At 49.9% G+C, this 25,274-nt stretch overlaps 1 protein-coding gene and 1 long non-coding RNA gene across 2 annotated transcripts in view; both read right to left on the reverse strand.

The window, feature by feature from the left end:
* LOC126498116 (uncharacterized) overlaps positions 1-25,274 on the reverse strand; it is a 93,849-nt gene that overhangs the window by 5,361 nt on the left and 63,214 nt on the right. The window contains 14 exon segments of the mRNA XM_050136458.1: positions 293-417; positions 2,848-2,926; positions 3,006-3,135; positions 4,193-4,376; positions 6,818-6,919; positions 7,256-7,395; positions 7,782-8,379; positions 9,607-9,771; positions 11,543-11,707; positions 11,812-11,912; positions 13,089-13,297; positions 13,885-14,033; positions 22,863-23,029; positions 24,135-24,396. Coding sequence (XP_049992415.1) covers positions 293-417; positions 2,848-2,926; positions 3,006-3,135; positions 4,193-4,376; positions 6,818-6,919; positions 7,256-7,395; positions 7,782-8,379; positions 9,607-9,771; positions 11,543-11,707; positions 11,812-11,912; positions 13,089-13,297; positions 13,885-14,033; positions 22,863-23,029; positions 24,135-24,396 — 2,576 coding nt within the window.
* Positions 5,430-7,757, reverse strand: LOC126498400 (uncharacterized). Its single transcript, XR_007590826.1, has 2 exons — positions 6,243-7,757; positions 5,430-5,810 (listed from the first exon to the last, which is right to left on the reverse strand). It is a non-coding gene; the product is annotated as an uncharacterized lncRNA (long non-coding RNA).

The following is a 25,274-nucleotide window of genomic DNA, read 5'->3' on the forward strand; positions in this document are numbered from 1 at the left end:
CCGCCTTCCAACTCCAGCTGGAACCCGGCCTGCTCCTTCATGGCCCTCTGGGAGAAGGCTGGCCTCAGAAGGCGCCCTCGGCAGCTGTGTACTCCCCGTTATATTCCGGACAAAATCCAAGGTCTGTAGCCCCAGATGACCTCACCAAGCCCAGAACTTTGTGAGACTGAGGGCTTGGCAGGCTTTCCTGTGGCTGCTTGTCATCAACCCCTTACTAGGCCCTTTGCCCCATGGGCACAGGGTTTCCCAGGGAGGAGGTGGACAGGCCAGGCAGGACTTAGGCTGGAAGGGCCTCCTCCGTAGATGCCGCCGGCAGCCATAGAACTCAGCCAGCACGTTAGCCTCAGACAGCTGCGGAGTGGCCGCAGGAGTTTCTCCCGCATCCAGGGGCTCATCTCCCGCTGGTAGCAGAGGTTCCTGGAAGGGACACAGAGGAGCTGGACCCCCTATGCAGCTGGGATGTCCCTGGCGGGTGGTGATGTCACATTAGCAGGCTATCCCCTAGCGAGGGCCTGCTCCAGGGTGCAGTGGAGTGATGAGTTGGGCACGGACACCAAGGAAGGGGAAGCCCACTCAGGGCGCTGTGTCACGAGGACACAAGCACAGTGAGATGGTGCCGAATGGGCCAGAACAGGGTTCAGCCAAAGGGAAGCTGGGAAGGGCAAAATGATCGCTGGGATTTCTACAGGCACCGAAAAGACTCTAGAACTTTCCCAGACTGTGGAACAGAGCCCAGCAAACCTGGGGTTTGAAGGAGCAAGGAGGCAGCTAACCCTGGGCTACAGTAGGAAGGGGGATGGGCCCTAGGCACGGCCACCACAGAGCTACAGGAACAAACCTCCACTGTCACAAGAGACCCCCCTCAGTCCCATCTGCTGGAGCGTTCTTCCTACACAGCCAGGTTTGCAGCTGTATCTCCATTCATTCTCCTAGGAGGCATGTCCCAAGTTTACAAGTGGGTGAACTGAGGCAGACTAGGAGTCCAACCAAGTAGGCCCAAGCTTTCCATACCCAGGAGGCACCATTCTGCCACCTGCTGGAGCAGGAGGGAACTGCAGGCATTCTTGGAGGCTCCTACCTATGCGTCCTGTGCGGCCACTTGTCCAGGCTTATCCCTGCTCACCCAACAACACCTAAGGCGCCAGCACCCTGCCTCAGTCTTCCAGAGCTGTGTGAGAATAATTCAAGACACCACAGTTCTAGTTACACAGCATTGGTTACACACGTACAGAAGCCACTCAATCTTGTCACCATCTGTAAAGGGACCTCCATCATCCTTCTAGCTGCCGAGGCCACATACTTGGGAAGCTTCTCTCACTCTTTTTACCAGCTGAGTCTCAGTCCTCCAGGCTAACCTTAAACATAGCTGTGTTCTGGCTGTCTCTCATCCCTTCCATGCCGCCACTGTCCCGGCAACCACATACCCAGCCACATTGTCAAAATAGGGCCCTACCCCCTGGCCATCTTCATAATCTATCCTCAACATGATCTGCTATGCCCAAGTCCCCGAAGTCCCTGTAAAAGCCAACAAGGAGACCGAGTCCCATATGTAATAGCAAAGAGCCTTTATTTTATGCAAGTTTGCAAACTCAGTCTCTCCGCATGTCCAACGTATTAGAATAAATGGAGAGTCCCCAGCTCAGTTAGAATTGGGTTTTTATAGTAGTAGAGGTGGGGGTGAGGGGTTTCTGAGGTTCAGGACCCCTGATTGGCTGACATTTGTCTAGGGGTGTTCTGGTGAGTGTGTGCAGGCAGAAGGTCCTAACTACAGCAGTTGGAATGCCAGGCATCTCCTTTGGATGGTCTGTTCTTGGGTGGTGCTCAGGTAATCTCAGCTTGTGGTTCTTCCTGCAACCAGGTATTGCTTCAGGGTAAACTACTGAGACTTGGGCCTCTTATTAAATTTATCGATGGCCAGAGTTCTACTCTGGCAGGTGATATTGGTTGGAAGAACTTCCTTTGGGTGACCTACCCATACTTAGCTTATCATGGCTGGCCCCCACAGATCCACCACCTTTCCTTGGGCTAAAACCCTTGTTTGGTGCGTGTGCCTATCTCCAAGCAGGAGCCAAGACCCTGGGCCACCAGGATCCTGTCCAAGGCCTGCTGGCTTCCTCACTGTTCTCCAGACTTGCCTCTGCACCGTTTGTGTGCCTATCCAGAATTCTCTGCTTAAAGTCACCTGGGTCGAAATGCTTGCCACACAAGCATAAGGACTGGAGGTCAGAACCCCATATGAATGCGGGGTGAGCATGATGGCACTTGTAATTCCTTTCTCAGAAGGTGAGGCAGATGGTCTCCAAAGCAAACTGGCTAACAAGATTACTCATCCGTGAGCTCTGGGTTTGATTGAGAGAGCCTGCCTCAATGAGTAAGGTGGAAAAACAATAAAGATTACTCTGTCAGCTTCAAGCCTCCATATACATGTGCACACATCTGTGGGCCCACAGAAATGTATACCACACACACACAAGAAATGGGGATCCCCTTTTTGGCCAAACCTCACCATCACACACACGCCCCTCCTCTTCAATCCACTTGCTGACCACGGCTTTCAGTAGCACATGGCACCTAACACATAGGCCAGGGACTGGGACCCTGCCCCCCAGACCAAATCCATGCAGCTGGCCAAGAATGGCTTTCCCATAGCTAAGGCTTCTGCAAAACCAAGTAGAATATGAACAGAGCTTTTGCAGAGCCTGAACCTCAGTTTCCCCTGTCAGAAGAGGACCACCTGTATGGTATTGTTGTCCTAAGAGTGAGATGGGCCAGTTTCCCTTTGCTATGTCCCGCCATGTAGCAGGAATACAGAACCCACAAGTCCCCATGCCCCCCCCCCCCACTTACCTGACTGAATAGCTGTACATGCTCCATAAGGATTTGCAGAGTTGCCTCAGGGCCCAGGAAACAGTGTATGGTGGGTGGCCTGGGTGGGGCAGGGACAACCATCAGAGCCACCCTCAATTAGTCCAACCCCACCCTCACCCTGTCACTCACACCCTCACCAGCTCCAGGGCAGCCTGAGCAGCCAAGCCTGTAGCCACTGCCTGGCTTCTTTAGCCCCCTCTCACCACACCTCATCCAGCAACTGCAGCATCACCTCCGAGTAGGCCTCCTTTAGTGTGACCAGAGGCTCTGCAATAGGTAGTCACCCTGAGTGAGGCCCCAGGGCTCCTGGAAGCAGATGGGAACCTTCCTTTATAGTGTAAGCCAGGCAAGCCAGCCATGCCTAACATTCCAGGCCTAGAGGACATAGAGCCTGTGCTCTGGAGTAAGGATGGGGTAGAAATAAGGGAGGGCACACTAGGACTGCTGACCTGGTTGCCTGGAATTGGTGGGAAGGGCCTGCTACCTGGTTTGTGCAAGTGTGCCTCCCAGCTGGAAAGCCCTGTGACAAGGCTGGTGGAAACCCTGTGTACCTACATGGCCCTTCCCTGGTAAATGCTTCCTGTGGGCATTACAGTCCAACCCAGGGGGAGTTGATGGCATCCAGTGTGACATGTTGAGGCTCTGGATGCTGCATGTAGGGTTCCTGAACTCCAGCCCCCTGCCCCGTAACCAACTCTGCTCTTTACCCTGTCCTGCAGTTGACAGTCATAGCCATGAGGACATCTGTGTGCTCCTGGCCAGTCACTGACACAGGGACTCAGGCATAGCCAGTTCTGAGCTAGGACAGAGACAAGTCCCTAGTCAGCGACACAGGGACTCAGGCACAGCCAGTTCTGAGCTAGGGGCAGAGACAAGTCCCCACTGATTGCTTTAGTCCTGGACAAGGGTCTTAGGGACTGAAGGAGAACCAAGAGCGTTCCTTAATTGTAGGGAGGCCAGGTTCTCAGCTTGCTTGGGGGCAGGGTCCTTAGGGCAGGGCTGTGTGCTAACCAGGACAGAAACCTTGCTGGAGCTCATAGACAGATACCCAGTGGTGACCCTGGATTCTCACAGCAAGGCTGGGTGCATGAAAGAAGCCAGGCGGAGGGCAGATGAAGCCTGGGCAATAGACATTACTTTGGAGCCTACGAAGATGGAGAAAGCATGTCAGAAGGGCAGAGAGGCTGCAGGAGCCTAAGAAATAAGGTGTGGGGTCTAAAGAAATTAGACGTTCATTCTGACTGAGGCAGTGGTGTGAGGACAGGTGTGCAGGCCTAGGGACCCTGGGCAGCATAGTGCAGGGTGTGCCCTCTCCTATACTCACAGTCCAGCTCATGCCGCAGCTGCTCCAGGAAGAGCGGCAGGTGACCAATCAGCATTTGCTTGACCTGACCCTGGCCCCACAAGGTGGCCACCACCTGGCCACCTGCCTGAACAGCGCCTAGCCCCATCCGGGTCAACTGTACCAGGCACTCTGTTGCTCTATTCAGGGTGCCCACCAGCTGTACCTAGGCAGGAAAACCAAGGCAAGATCAGTGGGAAGTCTACAGAGACAGCACTCTCAAGCCTTTTATGCTGGAGCTCGAGAACTGGGACATAGGCCAGAGCCTCCACCCCATGATGCCTTAACAGGGACTACCTACCAGGTTCTGGAACCCTCTCACATAGTAACCCAGGCTTGTGGTCCTCTCTTCCAGCTGGGCTCACACCCGAGAGATGTCATCCTGGACTGTGGGGCAGAGGGACAGGCGAGAACTGGAGAAAAGGTCCTCCTGGGGACTGGAGGGTGTGCCCCCCCTCCACGGCTCTCTTGTGGGGGCATGCCTGTAGCCTCACCCTCTTCTCTGCTCTCTGGAGCCCGGGAGGGACTGAGTTTGCCTCCATGCCTTCTCTCTGCCTCCCCAGTTCCCTAAACAAAACCTCAGGCTGTTAGGGTTTAAGAGCCTTGAGCGGTAACACTTAGGTGATCCCTTCTTCTGCTCTAGTTAAAGTCCCCACTTCACACCCACCTCGGGGTAGATGAGCTACATCCACTCCCATCCCCTGCTGCCCCACAGCCTCTCCTGACTCAACAAAATCACACAGATATGGATAAGAAATTTACCCCAAATCTGGGGTTTTCTTGTGCTTCTAAGTTCTCAACAGGACAGAAATAGGGATCCCCTGTCCTCCCTTGGACAAAGGTGAGGCCTAGCTTAGCTGGCCTGGATACCTGTTGTTATTCTTTTTTTTTTTTTTAATATTTATTTATTTATTCTGTCTGTGTGTATGCCTGCAGGCCAGAAGAGGGCACCAAACCCCATTACAGATGGTTGTGAGCCACCATGTGGTTGCTGGGAATTGAACTCAGGACCTTTGGAAGAACAGGCAGTGCTCTTAACCTCTGAGCCATCTCTCCAGCCCTCCTGTTGTTATTCTTAAAATATTTCTAAGATGTTTGCGGCACAGCTGCTAGCCCCGAAGAGACTGTTGTCAGTCCCCGGGGCGGGCTGGCGGAGCCGCCATGCGACAAGCGGCTACAGTTTCCCACCAGTGGGTAACAGACACATAAACACAAAAGATAGGCATAAAGGTAAAATATTTATTACAGGAGAGAGGGAGAGAGGGAGAGAGAGAGAGAGAGAGAGAGAGAGAGAGAGAGAGAGAGAGAGAGAGAGAAGATAAAAGGAGAGAAAGACAGAACATGTGCTCATGCCGGCAGGCAGGTCAGAGGTAATGGGAGTGGGCGTGGCTTGTCCCTTAAAGGGACGGGAAAGCACAACATTCCCAGGTCTTCCTTATAATAAAAGCAGGAGACCAGACACCACAGTCCAAAGGAACTGGGGCGGTGAACTCTCAAGACTGCTTCTGGCTGATTGTAGGCGTCGTCTTTGGGGGGGCACGAGAGAAGGCTGGGTTCTGGTCACATCCTGTCATAGCTGCTCTCTGCTTTTGACCGGTGTCTGTGGCACAAAAAACAAAGTTAAATTAAGGAAAAAAAAGTTAGGACCAGGGAATTGAGGGGGTATCTGACCTGTTTAAGATGGATTTCTTAATTTGGCTCCCTGGAACTCATGAGAACTCCTTGGGTTTGTGAAAACAGAAGTTTTAGACATATAATGACTGTGGCATAAGAGATAAATTTGATTTGAAATTTGTTTGGTGAGGTCACCTTGCAAAACCTCTCAGCTGTCAAACTGTCAGAGATCTTTGAGAAGGATAAGATTTTACTTGAGTTACTGATTAAAAAATGACAGAGAACTTACTTGGTTGGCACCAAGAGCTACTCTTTTTAGATCACCCATGGTTGTTGAAGGTTGCACTTGACCTGTGCTGTTTAGCGCAGGCTCCAGAAGACCCTGTGGGCTAAGAAATCTGTAGGAAGACAGGCCTACCTCGACCTGAGCAGCTAGGCTGTGATTCCGTTCACATCTGGAGGTTTGGACGAAAGGCAGTTTTGCCCAATGGTCGGCACTTTGCAGTCGAAGCAAAATGCAGAAGGATGTTGTTCTGTACGTGTCTGTCTTCTGTCTTCTTTGGAGGGAGCAGAGAGGTGCTGCTAGGAGCCAACCTGTCTCTTTGTTGTTGTTGTTGTTGTGAAAAGTTTTTAATAATTAAATATTTAAATATCACATTTCCAGATCTCTGAGCAGTTGAGGGCAAAAAACTGCTTGTAATATAAGGTTAGTGGCGGAACTGACAATGGTAGAGAACAGCTTAAGAGACGTAAAGGTACATACCAGTTTAAAATATATGTATTATTATGTATAGAAAGAGTGAACAGGAATTGGGCAATGTGGACGACTCTGATGGGCCCTATCAGAGATGTGACATTGTTCAAAACATATGTAACAGAGTTAATAGGAGGATTTTAGTGAAAACTGGGTGAGAAGGCAGGGTAAAACGGAGTAAAACCAGGAGAGTGTGGTCACGTGACCTGGCCCTCAGTCAAGATGGCGGAAAAAGTCACCTGACCCATCTGGCCCTCAGCCAAGATGGCGACCACGTGTAGTCTGCTCTGTTGGAGAGCCGCCATGCCATAACAAAAGCCGCAGAGGGGAAGGGCAAAAGGCTGGAACCCAAAATGGCCGTCTATAGTTTTAATGGGGCCATTTATTTGGACAGAGACGGATAAGTGTAAGGCATTAAAGCATGAGGTTGGAGTGATAGGTCTGGATGGCTTGGCTCCCATGGTCAAGGCCGTGGAAACAGCCGCAAAAACCGTGGTACCCCAAGCCTACAACAAGAACGGCTCCCCGTTAAGGCGAGATGCAGATGGCACGAACACCCAGGCCCTGTGAAAAGGCGTCCGATTTCACGGGGCGGGTGTGTGTGTGTGTGTGTGTGTGCTATAACCTGGCTGAGTTGACTCGGGGGCAGGAGGGATTCAGCCAAGGTCAGGCCGCACCTTAGCAGCATGCCCCATGGACGACGAAAAGAAGGAAGAAAAGGAATGAAAAGAGAAAAAGAGGGAGAACTGGAGACCCCGGGCCTCCAGGCACGGGTGAGCTGAGGGGCTGGCTACGGCCACGCTGTCCCAGGCATGGGCTTAGCACAGGAGACAAGCCGAATTGAATGCCAGCAAAGGTAACAACCGAGGCCCTGAAGGCCCGCGGTTGGAGGTTCCCCTATCCCTAGAAACCGTGAAGGGTTGCTGGGAGCTCAATGATCAATCCCTTGGGTTAAAAGAGATGGTTAAGCTGGCCGAGATGGGGACACTCACGATTAGTTGATTTGTTGTTTGGAGGAGCTGCGTCTAGGCAGATGGAACACATGGGTCGTTGTAGAAAAGGTCCTCAGGTCCTGATTCTGCCCCGGGAGGGAGCTTGGAGTCCCGGATGGCGCCTAAAGCTGGAACTCCGGCCCCAGATGGAAGTCCGGGGCGGGCGAATCATCCGAGTTGCGGCACCATTTGTTATTTTTAAAATATTTCTAAGATGTTTGCGGCATAGCTGCTAGCCCCGAAGAGACGGTTGTCAGTCCCCGGGGTGGGCTGGCGGAGCCGCCATGCGACAAGCGGCTACAGTTTCCCACCAGTGGGAGGGCACGCACCATGTGGGCGGTGACAGCGGGTAACAGACACATAAACACAAAAGATAGGCATAAAGGTAAAATATTTATTACAGGAGAGAGGGAGAGAGGGAGAGGGAGAGGGAGGGAGGGAGGGAGGGAGAGAGAGAGAGAGAGAGAGAGAGAGAGAGAGAGAGAGAGAAGATAAAAGGAGAGAGACAGAACACGTGCGCATGCCAAGAAAGCAGAAAAGGAAAAGGGCAAGATGGCGGCAGGCAGGTCAGAGGTAATGGGAGTGGGCGTGGCTTGTCCCTTAAAGGGACGGGAAAGCACAACACCTGTCACCTTCCACTTACCTTCCATGTGGGCGGCAGAAGTCTGAAGACAGCTCAGGGCCCACGACACCAACAGTCTTAGTTTCTCATCCTTATCCATGCTGCCCTCCAGCTGGACCAGGCTTTGGGAAGCTGAGGTAGAGATGCTGCCCAGCAGGAGGAGCTGCTGAGCCCTGGAGCCTTGAAGCTATGAATCAGACGTGAGTGGGCCTGGCTACTGAGGCTGCTCTGGTTTTTGGCCTCTGCCTGTCCAAGGCTCAGGGAAGGGCTAGGGCCGATCTAATCAGTAGAGAAGAGATAGGAAAAATACCCACACTGTTCTTCCAGGAGCACCGGGTTCCCTGCTCGTCACATGGCTTGGAATTCCACCACATACAGTAGAACATATATAGCAAAGCCCGCTTGTAGGTGTCTCCCCACCAACCCAGTCCAGGAGGATTAGAACCCTTATCCTCGCACACTCTTTAGACAGATGCAACTGGTCTGGGGGTTCCAGTCCCAGTGTCCACAGGACATAAAGCCTGGGTCACTGTGTTTACCCAAATCCTGATAGGCACCCATTTTTGAGGGAGGAGGTAGGTACAAGACAAATGTTTTTGAATGAACTGGAACAATGCCAAAGGCTTTAAGGTCCCAGGGGAGGGACCATTAAAAATGACCAAGAGACTGGTAGAGCAACTGGGAGAAGGGAGACACTCCTGCTCTGGCCACTGCCCTGTATTCTGTAGGCTAGATCCTGCAACTCAAAGCCGTGTAACCTTAAATAAGGGTATCACCTTCTCTGAGCTCAGCTTCTGGCTGTAATATGACATAGATCAGCAGAAATCAGAGGTTTCTGATTTCTGGTTTCTGAGTCTTAGGGTTGAGCTGCATTCATCAGTCTCTGATGTCTTTGCCGTGATGGTCAAGGAAAAATGAGGCCACAGGGGGATAAAGTAGACCGTGAATGCAAAATGCTGCATTGCTGAAGGTGGTACAGACCCGGGGCTGGGCAAGGACTGCAGGGCAGCACTGTAAGCCAAAGACAACCTGGAGCCGCTTGGAGCTAGCGTGGCTGGGGACCTGACAAGCCAGCCTTCAGTTTGTCTTCAGTGCCATTAGTTACAGCCGGAGAACAAGGACCCACCAGCCATGGTTGGCTTGGGTCTGTTCCTGAATATTTCCTTCCTCTGTTTGTGAGCCAAGGCTGTGCACCTCACAGCCTCCAGAGTGGGGTAAGGAGAGTGGAGGGTGGGGACCACATTTGGGTGCTCCCAAGTGCTTGCCCTCAGGCCTTACTCTCTGTCTCTAGTTCCAGGAGTGGAATCAAGCACCCGTTTGTAGCTGGGCAGAGCAGGCCTGGTTGTAAATGAGGAAGTGGCAGCCCAGGCAGAGGGGCTGCTGGCATGGAAACTTGGAGGGCTTAGACATTTACCTCCACCTGCACAGAGAAGTCAGGTGCATTAGTTCTGCTGTGGTTGTAGGGGGTGAGGCTAAAGTGCAGGCCCTGGTCAGGGTCTGGAGGAAGACCCAGCTGGTATTGAGAACGCAACAGTAGTGCACCCTGGTCCAGACTGTGCTCCCCGGAGAATGAGAGGACCTGAAGGAAGACTGCAGAGGTTCAGAGGTCAGGAGACACAGGGAGAATGGCTTTGCTCCCACTGGATTTTGGCCCAAGCTGTGATCCCTCTCACCTGGATTGCTGTAACAGGCTGTGTAGGTGGCAGGTCCTACTGCCCCTCCCACAACCTTCTTCAGCAAAGCCTGCACATGTGCCTGTGTGGGGGTGAAACATGCATGTACATCTACCTGTGTGTGGATAAAACATGCCTGCACAGGTGCCCATGTGTGGGTGAAGCATGCATGCACAGGTGCCCATGTGTGGGTGAAACATGTCTGTACAGGTGCCCATGTGTGGGTAAAGCATGCACGCACAGGTGCCTGTGTGTGAGTGAAGCATGCCTGCACAGGTGCCTGTGTGAGTGAAGCATTCATGCACAGGTGCCCATGTGTGGGTAAAGCATGCACGCACAGGTGCCCGTGTGTGAGTGAAGCATGCCTGCATAGGTGCCTGTGTGAGTGAAGCATGCCTGCACAGGTACCTCTGTGAGTGAAGCATGCATGCACAAGTGCCTTGTGTGAGTGAAGCATGTCTGCACAGGTGCCTATGTATAACTCCTGCACAGTGCCTGTGTGTGACCTCTGCGGGGCCTGCAGGTGTCCTGAGACCACTCGTAAGCCCTGCTCCCATCCCACCCTCCCCTAGGCCCTGAGCATACAACTTTGGTCTGTCCTGTTTTCTTCCACTCTGGACAGCTCTCCAGCAGAGTGGCACCTGCCTCTCACTCAGCAGATGGACAGATGGCGGGTGGTGGTAGGTGGACAGCAGGAGGGTGGGCGGGAAGGCAGGCAGGTATGTGAATGGGTGGGGAAGGGACAGGAAAGAGGAAGAGAGATGGATAGGAGGACCTGAGAATGGTGGGGGGCTCAGGCGACAAGCCCAGGTAGTGGCAGGATTGGGTCCCAGTGTGTGCCTCAGCTGTGGTGGTGGTGACAGCTCTCGTTTGCACATCCTCCTGAATATCACAATCTCCCCGCTTCCTTCTCTCATGTAAACTAGCGATAGATGCCCCACAGCTGATGTGTGCAGAGCCACTGTGACAGCTCCGCCTGTCCCAGGTACTCCCCTTCCTCAGGGCCCCTGGTTCCCTGTACCCACCCTGCTCAGCAGACTCACCCTGGGCAAGCTGCAAAGCCCCAGATGGAGGATGAAGCATAACTTGTGTGTGTAGTCAGTCTCCAGTGCTCTGGAAGCTGTGCTGGACACAGGGGCCCGTGAGGATGTCCTCTAGTGTGGCCTGTGTGTGGACCTTGTCCCATTGGGGCAGCTGATGCTTCTGGAATGGATCATGACATGAGGGTTATCACATAGGAGAGAATGCCAACAGTACCCACAGGGGTGAGTGTCACCCACACAGAGACGAGGTGCCAGTGACCCCAGCCTTAGGACCCCAGGGTCTCAGAAACCTGGGGCAGGGGGCTGAGGTGGACAGACTCTCAGAGCCAGGGTCCCCATTTCAGTGCAGTCTGTCTTTTGTCCCACACTCTGAAGAGCTGCACTCAGCCCCCTGGAAGCCCTGGTTGATGAGGAGATGGGAGGTGAGCCCTGCCCCTCCCCCATATGTACAGACCCTAGCACTAGCAGCACCTACACACTGCCGAACACCAATCGGAGTGATCTATTTCCTGGTAGGACATGACTATCACACCCATTTCACATGAAGCAAGGCTCAGCTAGAGGAAAGAGTGACCTAGATCCCATGGCGTAGTCAACACCTGAACCCAGAACTACACTGCCTTAAGCTCGGCACTTCCCACAGCTGCCAGAGCTCCCTGCCGATGCCTGGCTCTGAGTCTGGCTTCCTGGGCCTCATGTCACATTCTGCTGCGGCTGGTGTTGGCCCCAGGAGAGACACCCAGATCTGAGTCAGGGCCACACAGGCCTGCAGCGGGCCCAGGGCCCAGGTTCCCTTGAGCTAACATGAACCAAAAGATGAGCCCAAGGTCTACTGGGCGGCCCAGAACGAGGATCCTAAGCAAGAGGTCACCAGTGAGCCAGCACATACCTGACCTAGGAGGCAGTCAGGCAGCCATCCCAGGCCACACTGTGTGTAGAGGACCTGTTAGCCCAGGTAACCTCCAGAGTCACAGGTGAGCCTCTGTCCCTTGATTGCTGAATCTCTATGAGGAGGGAACAGAGGTGAGGCCATCACCACCTCAGACAAGGAGATTTTGGCTGAATTGTGGATGCCTTCATCTTCCCTGAAGAAGAAGTGGGGGTCAGGAACTTTGGTCCTCCTAGTAGGAGTCCAGAACCCCATACTGGGAAACTGAGAAAGGCCTCTCCCTTCTGGGTCCTGAGTGTCCTACCCTACCCTCAGCCAGCCTCTTCCATCAGAAGCTCCTCAGCTTAGCTCCGGCCTCAGGGCCTTTGCACTTACTGCTCCACAGCTCACATTCCTGGGTCCTTGGCTGACAGCGTCCTCTCCTATCAAGGTCTCCCCTGACCTTTCAAATCCAGCTCCCTGTGTCCTTGCTATCACACCTGCTTGCATTGTCCCAGCCCTGGTCTCAGGACATGCCTTTGTTCCTTGATGCCCACTGGAATGTTCAAGCCTTGGCCTTCAGAGGCCAGTTACCACTTCCCCTCCTGACCTCTGAGCAGCCACCAGGGAGCACACTCTGGCTGACTGACCCTGGCCTCAAACTAGGCTTCAGGTGACAGCCAGAGGGTACTGAGCTAGAGAACCCAGAGACCAACAGAGACCCCTCCCCTTAGCCTGCTGCTGACCTTGATGCAGGGGCCTACCATGGCCTCCCTGCTCATCCTCCTGGTAACTTTAAACCACTGGCCTTCATTCAGAACAATTTAGTACATCTATTCGTATGTGCACATGAACATACATGTGACACAGTCCACATGTGTAGGGGATCAGAGAACAGCTGTGGGAGTTGGTTGTCTCCTTTAGCTTCTGGGTCCCAGCTCAGGTTGTCACCCACTGAAACATCTCATTGGCTCCATTTTGCTTTTGTTGCTAATTTTGATTTATTTGGGACAAGGTTTTATGTAGCTGAGAATGACCTTGAACTCCTGACCTTCCAGCCTCTACTTCCTGGGGGTTGAGATTACAGTCATGCTCCCCCCACACACACTGTTTTGTAAGGTGCTGGGGATCAAATGCTCTAAGCAAGCACTCTACCAACTGGGCTGCAGCTCCACCTAGCTCTTTGTCTATCTCCTTTGAGAGCCATCTTTTGTGCCCTGAGGAGTCTAGAGGCCGAGAATAGCACAAGGAAAAGCAGGCACTCACCATGGCAAGTGAGAGCACCCATACCTCCTGCTCCCCAGCTACTCACCTGAGTCCCCAGACTCTGAGATGGGCCTGGAGAGGCTTCCATTGAGGGCCAGTTCCCTGCCATCCCACTGCACGGCCTGGTGCCAGACATGGGTGCCTTGGGCTCTCTGGAACACAGTCCTCAGGGTTAGCTCTGCGTGAAGGGTGCTGAGCCAGAAGAGAATGGGGTGGCTAGTTGCATCACCTCTCAGAGCCGAGCCGCACACCAGCCTGGGGCAGGGAAGGGCAAATGCATCCAGAAAGGGAAAAAAAGTTGTGTGTGGTCAGAACCACAATGCTAAGTACATCCTAAGTGTGAGTGGACAGTATAGAGGGAGAGGGTGGGCTCAAACATTTCTTCCAGAGCCTGGAAGGAAGGAAGTTGTAGCAGAGACTCCAGCCTGTTTGGGCTGACAGGCCTGGCACCTGCAGACCAACCACACTTCCTCCTGCCATCCCCTCCCAGCTCCGGGGCTTCTAGCCAATTCTCGACTCATCCCCACCCCAGACCCTTAGCATAGAATGCTCTTCCCCCAAATGCTTGTTGTATAGCTTGAGTGTCACCTCCTTAGGTGACTCTTCCTGACCCTAATCATATATATGGTTTATTTATAACTTTTGTCACCTGCCTCAACTAGATGATCTATTCAGTCACAGCCAGAGCCTACCAGTTCTGTCCTGTGCTATATCCCAGCTTCTTTCTGGAACAATGCCTAGGATTAAGAGATGACCAATAAAGAATGGAGGCCAGACACACAGCTGAGAGTCCCTTCCAGCCAGTTTGCCCCCTTCAGAGCCCGGCTTATACCAGTCCCCACAGAAGTGAGGTCTCAAACACGATTCCTCTTTTCTTAGGAACCTGCACACCTGGGGGGAGGTCAGTTGCAGCTGAATAGCTGACATGGGAACGGTGCTCCTCCATCCCTAGGACAGCAGTGCTTTGGGTCTCATCCTTAGAGTACCGGAGCTGGTGAAGGGAAAGTGTAGGGGATCAGATCTCAGCCAGATGATGCTTAGCTCCAGGCTTTGCTCCCAGAGCCCCAGAAAGGGGCCTACAGCTTCCCGAGATGAACAAACTCTGATGAAATAAGGATCTTGAGTCTAGGCAGGCCCTGAGGTATGATGCTGGCAGCTCTTGGGCTGTAACAGTCATACAGATACTGGCTCAGGACCCGACAGGGATCTAGTGGTGATACCGCTTGTGACCACAGAGGGCAGCGTTACACAAGGACAATGCTCAGGGTGGTAGACCAGGCTCCATGGTGGGGCTCCTAGGTGTGGGTTGAGTTAGTGGCAATTAGATCCTTGGCTTCCTGAGCCGTGGCCTTTTAAACTTAGAGCTAAGGATAAGGATGCTTGCTTTTTAAAATGGATCTAGTAGCTTTAGAAAAGGCAAGGCTTGATTTTTATATCTATAAAATGAGCTAACAAGCTGGCTATAGCTTTGTGGAAGGGTCTGGATACCTGTTGCTGCTAAACTGACAATATTATAGCTGGCCTAGCCATCAATACTATCAGAGATCCTAGAAGGATAAATAAAATATGCCTGAGTACACACCAAGTAGTTTCCAAATCTATTAAAAATGACAGGGTCTATATACAGTTAGTCATACCCAGGTCTTCATAGCATTGGAGGCAGAAGTATCCAGAACAGCAGTCTTAGAGTCTTAGCCAGACCCATAAGGTGATTTTTTTCCCTCTTGTGGAAGAGGGACATGGAAAAGACTGACCTTATTTTGTCTAGGAAAAGTGGTGCAATCCATTCTCCAAGGCCCTGCTGTTTGCCCACAGACTGGACCGGGTCCTGGCAGCAGGTGTTGCACTGGGGCGTCTCGCCCAGTGGTCAGCGTCATCATAATCCAGGTGGAGACACCATGGTCTTCCCATAATCTTCTCTGGAGACCTTGGGTTACTGCTAGGCTCTCAGAGTCTCTGTTTAATATAAGCTTCTTAACCATTATTTTAAATGCCACATTCTGCAGATCTCTGAAGTATGAGGGCTGCCCAGGTATGTCTGATTAGATAAACTTTGTTTCTTTTTTTTTTAAAGATTTATTTATTTATTATGTACAGTGTTCTATCTGCGTGTATGCCTGCAGGGCAGAAGAGGACATCAGATCTCATTATGGATGGTTGTGAGCCACCGTGTGGTTGCTGGGAATTGAACTCAGGACTTCTGGAAGAGCAGTCAGTGCTCTTAAATGCTAAGCCATCTCTCCAGCCCCTCTTTTTCTTTTTTCTTTTTATTGAGCTATATATTTTTCTCTGCTCCCCTCCCTTCCTCTCCCCTCCCCTTCTACCCTCTCCCATGGCCCCCAGGCTCTTAATTTACTTAGGAGATCTTGTCTTTTTCTCTGTCCTATGTAGTTTAGATCCATATATGTCTCTTAGGGTCCTCCTTGTTGTCTAGGTTCTCTGGGATTGTGGACTGTAGGCTGGTTTTCTTTGCTTTATGTCTAAAAGCCACTTATGAGTGAGTACATATGATAATTGTCTTTCTGGGTCTGGATTACCTCACTCAATGTGATGTTTTCTAGATCCAGCCATTTGCCCACACATTTCAAGATGTCATTGTTTTTCTGCTGTGTAGTACTCCATTGTGTAAATGTACTACATTTTCCTTATCCATTCTTCAGTCAAGGGGCATTTGGGTTGTTTCCAGGTTTTGGCTATCACACATAATGCTGCTATGAGTATAGCAGAGTTGTTTTGATTTGCATTTCTCTGATGACTGAGGATGCTGAACATTTCCTTAAGTGTCTTTCAGCCATTTTAGATTCCTCTGTTGAGAGTTCTCTGTTTAGGTCTGTACTCTTATTATTATTATTTTTTGGATTATGTGATCTTTTGGTGTCCAATTTCTTGAGTTCTTTGTGTATTTTGGAGATCAGACCTCTGTCTGATGTGGGGTTAGTGAAGATCTTTTCCCATTCTGTAGGCTGTTGTTTTGTCTTGTTGACCGTGTCCTTTGCTTTACTTAAGTTTTTCCAGTTTCAGGAGGTTCCATTTATTAATTGTTTCTTTCAGTGTCTGTGCTGCTGGGGTTATATTTAGGAAGTGGTTCCCTGTGCCAATGTGTTCAAGTGTACTTCCACTTTCTCTTCTATAAGGTTCAGTGTGGCTGGCTTTATGTTGAAGTCTTTGATCCATTTGGACTTGAGTTTTATTCATGGTGATAGATATGGGTCTATTTTCATTTTTCTACATGTTGATATCCAGTTATGCCAGCACCATTGTTAAATATGCTTTCTTTTTTCCATTTGATATTTTTTGCTTCTTTATCAAAGATCAAGTATTCGAAGATGTGTGGATTGATATCTGGGTCTTCTGTTCAGTACCATTGGTCCTCCTGTTTTATGCCAAAACCGAGATTCCATCTTATACTTGTAAGAATGGCCAAGATCATAAACACTGATGACAACTTATGCTGGAGAGGTTGTGGGTTAAAGAGAACACTTCTGCATAACTGGTGGGAGTGCAAGCTGGCACAACCACTTTGGATATCAGTGTGGATTTCTCAGAAAATTGGGAAACAACCTTCCTCAAGACCCAGTAATACCACTTTTGGTATACTCAATCGTACCACAAGGATATGTACTCAACTATGTTCATAGCAGCTTTGTTTGTCATAGCCAGAACCTGGAAACAACCTTAATGCCCCTCGACCGAAGAATGGATAAGGAAAATGTGGTACATTTACATAATGGAGTACTACACAGCAGAAAAAAATGACAGCTTGAAATTTGCAGGCAAATGAATGGAGCTAGAAAACATCATATTGAGTGAGGCAACCCAGACCCAGAAAGACAATTATTATATGTACTCACTCATAAGTGGTTTTTTAAACACAAAGCAAAGAAAACCAGCCTACAAACCACAATCCCAGAGAACTTAGACAACAATGTGGACACTAAGAGAGATTTACATAGATATAATCTACATGGGAAGTAGATAGTAGAAAAAGACAAGAACTACTGAGTAAATTGGGAGCATGGGGACCTTGGAGGAAGATTGAAGGGGAGAGAGGAAAGGCAGGTAGGGGAGCAGAGAAAAATATAGAGCTCAATAAATATCAATAAAAATGTATAAAAAAAGATGGAATCTCAGAGTTGTTTTGATTTGCATTTCTCTGATGACTAAGGATGTTGAACATTTCCTTAAGTGTCTTTCAGCCATTTTAGATTCCTCTGTTGAGAGTTCTCTGTTTAGGTCTGTACTCCATTTTTTTTATTGGATTATTCATTCTTTTGATGACCAGTTTCTTGAGTTCTTTGTATATTTTGGAGATCAGACCTCTGTCCAATGTGGGATTGGTGAAGATCTTTTTCCATTCTGTAGGCTGCCGTTTTGTCTTGTTGACTGTGCCCTTTGCTTTACAGAAGCTTCTCAGTTTCAGAAGGTTCCATTATTAATTGTTTCTCTCAGTGTCTGTGCTGCTGGGGTTCTATTTAGGAAGTGATCGTCTGTGCCAATGCGTTCAAGTGTACTTCCCACTTTCTCTTCTATGAGGTTCAGTGTAGTTGGCTATATGTTGAGGTCTTTGATCCATTTGAACTTGAGTTTTGTGCATGGTGATAGATATGGATCTATTTTCATTCTTCTACATGTTGATATCAAGTTATGCCAGCACTATTTGTTGAATATGCTTCCTTGCCCCCCCCCTTTTTTTTGCTTCTTTGTCAAAAATCAGGTGTTCATAGGAATGAGGATTGATATCCGGGTCTTTGATTCAGTTCCATTCATCCTCCTGTCTGTTTTTAATGCCAATACCAGGCTAAAAACCAAAAATTTTTCAATTGAAGTTCCCCTTAGTATCAATACAAAAAATTTATCACTCAGTTTATTTAAATAGCTTAAACTCAACAAAGTTAGCAAAGACAAGGAGGCTAAACATACATTTTTAAGCCTGAATAGACCTTGAGCAAGGAGATACATTATTTTAAGCCACCGATTCTCAACTTTAAAATGGTTTGACCTTTTAATATAGTTTCCCATGTTGTGGTGATCCCCTATTACACAATTTTTCCTGTCGTTATTTTACAAGTAAAAGAAATGAACATCCAGTTTCTGGTTAGCATTTGGTGCTTATGGCTGTGACCCTAGACCCTAATTTTTAGCCTTTTATGAAGCCCAAACACTAATAATATAAAACATTTTATAAGCACAAATATCCCATAGTTTTAGCTGTTCTTAAAACATTAAAATCTCTTAAATGTTTTCCTGTAATATCAGAAATAAAGTACCTCTTTCTCTCCATCTTCGACAGCATATACATAGCCTGTCTTTTAGATCTCAGTCTGCTCTGTTTCATTGTAGCTGGTGCTTCTGGTGACTATCACGTGGCAGTGGCGTTTCTAAAACTGTCAAGGTCCATTCTTGCGACTGCACATTCTTTGGGACTCCAGTCCCACCGTACATTTGTAAACCTCAGCTGTTTCCTATGATCCTTTTATGTCTTTATAACCATTATCACCTCGGTGACTCTGAAATTAACAACATCTAGCTGGCAGTGCAAGGTACAGTTTTGAGTATAAAAACATTGAAGTTCAGCTATGTATGTTGTTTTCAGAATGGGACCTGAGCCATCATACGAAAATCTATCCCAGTCCAAACTATCTTAGAGATCTGCTGCTGCCTCCTAGTTAGGCCCCCTCCACATGGTCACGATCAAGATGGCAGTGAAATCCTGCGGCGTCCATTTTTTTCCTAGCAAAATGCTAATCCAAAATCCAAAATGGAATTATGTCTTATGGTTTCTTTAAAATTACTCATGCATAAATTTTAAGTTATCAATTCCCAGTGTTACTAATTAGGTTTTAACTAGTTTTATTTTAATTTTAACAGATTTTTGACTATATCGAAAAATAAACTTATAAATCTGAAGCTACAGAATGTGACTGTTCTGCTTTGTTTTTGTCTCCTTGTCATTGTGTCAGGGCCTCAGACTGACAGAGGAAACTTTTTTTTTAATTATTTTTTTTAATTTATTTATTATGTATACAATGTTCTGTCTGCAGGTATGCCTGCCCACCAGAAGAGGGAACCAGATCTCATAGATGGTTGTGAGCCACCATGTGGTTGCTGGGAATTGAACTCAGGACTTCTGGAAGAGCAGCCAGTGCTCTTAACCTCTGAGCCATCTCTCCAGCCCCAGAGGAAACTTTTAAATAAACATAAGCCTGGGTCTAACAAAGGAAGAGCCACAATCCAACTTTAAAGTCAATATTTCAATAAAAAACAGCATAAAAACAGTTTTAACATTATCTATACAAAAGAGTCATCTGAATTTCTGCTAACCCAAGTCCAGCAACCAGAGTTCAGAGATAAAAGTCTGAAGTCAGGCCCATGAATGTGGCCACAGCAGTGATGGGTGGCAGAGACAGCAAAAATAGCCAGACCATTTCTGTCTCAGTTCCACGCTTGCAAGAAAACTTACATAGACAAACTTTTCAACAAAACAAGCACATTCAGTATTTGCAAGTATGAGAAGCCACAGAAAACATAGTTCACATCCCCTTCTGACCGTCTATAACTTTTATATACCTTTAATCCATTTTTCCTCTCTTTTATTCTTTTAGTCTCCTGCTTTTTTTCCTCTTTCCAGACAACACACCAAAGTATTTCTCACATTCCAGACAACATAAAAAACTCTTACCAAGAACAGAAGCATGCATAAACTATAACAAAAATAACGTTAAATTACATCACATAAAATCCTGTACCAGCGTGAAACATCTGAGACTAACAGTAGTTTTTTTCCATACTCTAACCAATAGTAATCTGTAACCAGTCCCTCTATGATGACAGGTATCTATAACACACTGAATCTGAGTGATGAAAGCAGCTCTGGTGGAGGGAAATCTGGCTATAGTGTCACAGCACGACCACTGCAGCGTGACACCAGGGCCCTTGGCCTGAGGATTCAAACCTTGGTCAGGTTTGGCCAGAAGTCGAGGCCCACAGCCCCCAGGGCAGGCCAAGGGAACCCATCCACCAGCGTGGGAGGGGTCAGGGTGGCATGGAGCATGGGACTTTAAGGGAAAAACCTGCAAAGGAGAAGGTAGTGCAGTCAGGTGAAATGAAAGGCCTGTCCAGTCAAGTCAGTCGTGAACAGAGATACAAAGACAGAACACACAAGACCAACAAACACAACAGCTAGACAAAGGACCCAAAACAGACTCCCGCAGGTACTAGATGGTCTGGTTTGTTGGGAGCCCGGAGATTTGGCCCCGACAAGACCAAAAACCACACAGATAGGACAGGAGCCATTTAGTAAGGCTACCTGATCCCCAGCAAGAAGCAGAATTTGGCAGCTTCAGCCAGGTGGTTCTGGCTTTAGAATCAAGGATACTAGGAAGGGACCATGGAATCTCCCTCCACGGCTGAGGCCAGGCATGTGGCAGGGCTGTGCCTGCATGGGGGCCTAGAGAGGCCATTGTGTGAAGCTGTGAAGGTGAGGCCTGGATTATGTTGGAGAAAGATGGCGATGCCAGAGTCATGGTAACTGCCAAGGAAAGATGCTACAGGGATGGAATCAGCCCAGGAGAAAGAAGTGTGCTGCAGTCAACAAAGCTGAAAGGAGCTGGAGCTCTGAGGAGCTGTGACGTCAGACGTGGAGATGACAAGTGTGGGGTCTGCCCTGCTGGTTTCAGTCTGCTTTGGCCCAGTGTTTTCTCACTGTGCTCTCCTTCCTCCATTTTGTGATGGTGATGCATTTCCTGTGTCATTGCATGTTGGAAGTATTGATCTTTTCTTTTTGATTTTTACAGGGGATTATGCTTAAGAGATTGTGCTACTCTCAGAAGAGACTTTCAACTTTTAAAGTTGGACTGACTGCTGTTTTGCATTATTCTATGGCTACCAGCCTAAGGGAGACAGGGAGCAGAATGTGGTGATTTGAATGAAAATGGCCCCCATTGGCTCACTGGGACTGGTACTATTAAGAGGAAGAAGTGTGTGGGCTTTCAGGTTTCAGATGGTCAAGCCACTCCCAGTGTCCCTCTCTCTTCCTGCTGTCTTCAGATCCAGGTGTAGAACTCCCAGTTCCTTCTCCAGCACCTGTTTGGCTACATGCCACCATGCTTCCCACCGTTATGACAATGGACTAAACCTCTGAAATGTAAGTCAGTCCCTAATTAAATGTTTTCTTTTATAAGAGTCACTGTGATCATGGCATCTCTTCACAGCAATAGAAATCCTAACTAAGACAGTGTGCTCAAGACCAGCCTGGGCTGCATAAACAGACTGTTGAGTTGGTAGAGTGATTGCTTAGCATTCAAGAGGTCCTGGTGTGGTGGTTTGAATAAAAGTGGTCCCCTTAGGCCCCTAGGGAGTGGCACCATGTATGGCCTTGTTGGAGGAAATGTGTCACTAGGGGTGGGCTTTCAGGTTTCAGACACTCAAGCCAGGCCCAGTGTCTCACTCTCTTCCTGCTGCCTGTGGATTCAGATGTAGAGCTCTCAGCTCCTTCTCCAGCACCACGGCTGCCTGCATGCTGCCATGCTTCCCACCATGATGCTGATGGACTGAAGCTCTGAACTGTAAGCCAGGCCCAATTAAATGTTTCCTTTATAAGAGTTGCTGTGGTCATGGTGTCTCTTCACAGCAATAGAACCCTAAGACAGCTCAGTTCTATCCCCAGCACTGCATACCCTAGGTGTGGTGGCGTTCACCTTTATTGATCTGAACACCTAAAATTCCAAAGAAAGTTCTAGCCTGGGCTACATAAGACCAATTCTCTAAGGAACTAAATATCCTGATTTATAAACATCCTGTGTTATATATATTAAAAAATCCTGTTCTACAAAACACTTGCGGTCTTCAGGAGTAAAGACAGAGCCTCATTAAACTCAATTACACTGCAAATGTGTGATCCGCCCTGACTAGTGGTGACTTCTTTGTCGTTGACTGAGACAGGTCTCATGTAACCCAGGACGGCCTGAAGTAAACTATGCTGCTGAGGCTGATCTTGACCTTCTGATCCTCTTGCTTCTACCTCCCTAGTGTGGGGGTTCTGGGCTGACAGGGCTGAAACCCCTAGCGTTCCACCCACTGGCCCCCTGTGGGCGTCCAGCAGTTCCCTGCCTGTGGCTGCAGCTAGTCTGAATAAAGCTGGAGAGAGAACTAAGGTGCTTTCCTTTGGCTGCGATGCTGAGAAAACATCCACTTGGGTGAAGGCTGCGTAGAGTGTGTGCTCCGTAAGTGAAGGCAGGCCAGGGTATGATCAGGGGGCTGGTAGGAAAATGCAGTGGTCGGGGGCTGAGGAGGGAGGTGTGTGTGTGTAGCTCAGTCATAGAGAGCTTGGCTAGCGCACGAGGCCCTGGGTCAGGCTCAGCACCAGAAGTTACTGGCAGGGCCAAGGGAAAGGCAATGAGGAGAATGAGAGGGAAGGGCAGGGGATGGCAGGTACCAGCTAGTTGGCAGGCCTACCCACTCACTCTTTACCAAGCAGCTAATCTGTACTGGTCCCTGTGCCAAGGGCTGGCATACCCTCATTTGGGAACTAGAGAGACAAGGACACAGCAGTGACAGTGCTGAGCAGCCTCAGCCATGTTTAACAAGCCATCCTGTCTACCCAGACCTCCCTGTAATGCATGAGCAGCCTCAGCCATGGTTTAACAAGCCATCCTGTCTACCCAGACCTCCCTGTAATGCATGAGCAGCCTCAGCCATGGTTTAACAAGCCATCCTGTCTACCCAGACCTCCCTGTAATGCATGCAGGGTGTGGTGGCAGAGGTGGCTCTTCTCAAAGGGCCAGGACGTCTGCTGCTCTGCTGCAGCTGCAGGGGGGCACACCAGGCTGCAGGAGGTGGGGGTGGGAGTGTCAGGCAGCAGGCGCCGGAGCGGCAGACCCCCCAGCTCCGGAGGGTCCCCCGGGCCCCTCTGAAATGTAAACAGCAGGATGTTTGGGAAAGTCAGAGCCTGAGTTTTGGAGGTGGCCCTCCGGGGCTCACTGCAGGCCTCTGACAGACAAGGATGTACAGACAGCCCCCAGCAGCCCAGGCTGCACAGGACTGCCTCGGGCAGTGTCTGGAGCTACTTAGGAGCTGGGGGTGCTGTGGCGGAGGCTGACCTGGGGCGGTCGTCCAGGAAGGAGGCAGTGCTGGCCCTGTAGCAAAAGCATCAGGCTCTTTGTTGGAAGCAAGGAAAGAGAGGCTGGAGCTGGCATGAGGGCATCGGGCTCAGCAGGTTGGAGGCCCCAAATGTGAGCAGTCGATCCAAGCGTGGTCACGGTTACTGGGGCACAGCTTCCACCCAGCTCTGGCACCAGGAACCAGTTTCTTGTTCTGTACCTCTTAACCTCATTTTCCTATAAAGGCTAAAAGTGGGTCTGGACTGAAATTGGTCCAAGAGTCCACACGCTTGGGTTTTCATGGCAAGAGCCCTCTGGGATGCGGGCAACAGGACTTACTTAGAATCCCAGCCTCCTCCTTGGAACAGCCACCAGTCCTTCTACCAGGGGGCGAGGGTCTCTACAGCTGGGGCTGTTCTATGCTCCCAGGGGTGTTTAGCAGCCTTCCTCTCCCGGCTTAGCTACAGAAATTTATTTTCCCAAGCCTCACCCAGGTGAGAATCACGGGCTAAATCTTTTTGTTTGTTTGTTTTGTTTTTCAAGACAGGGTTTCTCTGTAGTTTTGGAGCCTGTTCTGAAACTCGCTCTGTAGACCAGGCTGGCCTCGAGATCCACCTGCTTCTGTCTCTGGAGTGCTGGGATTAAAAGGTGTGTGCCACCACTGCCCGGCTATGCCCTTAACAAGTGGGGACTGAGTTCAAGAAGTAGAGCTGGTAACCCATACCCCCCTTAAGACTTCCAAGCCCCAAGCCAATTCCACTAAGAGCCGTGGCTGATGAGAGAGAGAGAGAGAGAGAGAGAGAGAGAGAGAGAGAGAGAGAGAGAGAAAGAAAGGTGGCAGAGGAGTGGGGGAAGGACTCATACATGCTGTCCAGGGCCAGGAACTTTTTTTAAATTTTATTTATTTATTTGAGACAGGGTTTCTCTGTAGCTTTGGTGCCTGTCCTGGGACTAGTCTTGTAGACCAGGCTGGAGGCCAGGGAATTTTTAAGAGCTTGGTGACCTTGGAAATACCACTCTGCCTCTCTGAGTCTCCCATTCTGTAATCTCAGCAGCTTGTGATTGTTTGGGGAGCCAACATGTCTCATTGGTGCCCAGCAGTGTCCAGCTGCCAGCTGGCTGCAGTTCCCCTCCTCCTGGGCATCCCCAGAACTGGATCTGGCCACGGACATGGAGGAACAGGAGATCTTGGGTGTTGCAAGTGACTTGCAGGGATGAACTCATGTCTTCCAAGGTCCAGAGTTCTTGGAATAGTAACTGTGGTAGGGGAGGGACAGAGAGCAAGACATATTATTGGAGTGCCGAGGATCCTGGAGATCAGTAGAGATACCTGTGTGATTCTCAGCCCTGAGCAAGACCCTGCCCAGCCTGCAACCATGCAGGCCCTGGCTCCTGGCTCCCCCTGGATGTGGGACTCATGGGCAGGGCTCAGAACCAGATGGACTGGGGAAAAGGGGAATCTGCAATCTGGTGTTCTCAGTTGTGGGGTACAGGCTCTACACAATGTGGGGGGGGGTCCACCAGGAGCTGCTTCTTCCTTCTCAGCAGAATTATGGGACAGAGGAAATGGCTGGAGGCAAGCAGTGCCCACTGACGCCGGCTTGTGGGGACAGGACACAGAGGCTCGGGCACACATGACCAGGGCACACCCCATGCAGTGGGGACCACAGAAACACAGGGTTGAGTCCTCATTGTTTGAGCAAGTTACCTAACCCTCATGTGTACCCATGATGGTCCTGTCACCACTAACAACATTGTCGTAGTCAATGGTGTCCCAGCATCCTCAGCCAACAGCCTGGATCTGCACAACTCCATGCGACAGGAATATTACTTACCATCTTTATTTCACACACGAGGTGATTGGGGGCACAGAGACAGCAAGCCGTCTGCACAAGGTTGCACAGCTGGGGATGATAGGATGTGCTGTCCTGTACAGCAGGGGTGTCAGCAGGTCAAAAAGCATAGAACAGCCTGGGCGCTGCTCTCAGCCCTGAGCCACGTCTCCTTGGTGAAAAGAAGCTGGCCTCAGCTCTGGTTCATTACTGGACAGGCAGAGAGGATCCTGGCCAGGAGCTAGCACAAGGCTGCAGGATGCCAGGCCTGCAGTGGAAAGAGTTTACTACGTAGGCATTTGC

Source organism: Alexandromys fortis, unplaced genomic scaffold (genome assembly GCF_014885135.2).
Source record: "Alexandromys fortis isolate MF-2015 unplaced genomic scaffold, M_Fortis_MF-2015_v1.1 scaffold_29, whole genome shotgun sequence".
NCBI lineage: Eukaryota > Metazoa > Chordata > Mammalia > Rodentia > Cricetidae > Alexandromys > Alexandromys fortis.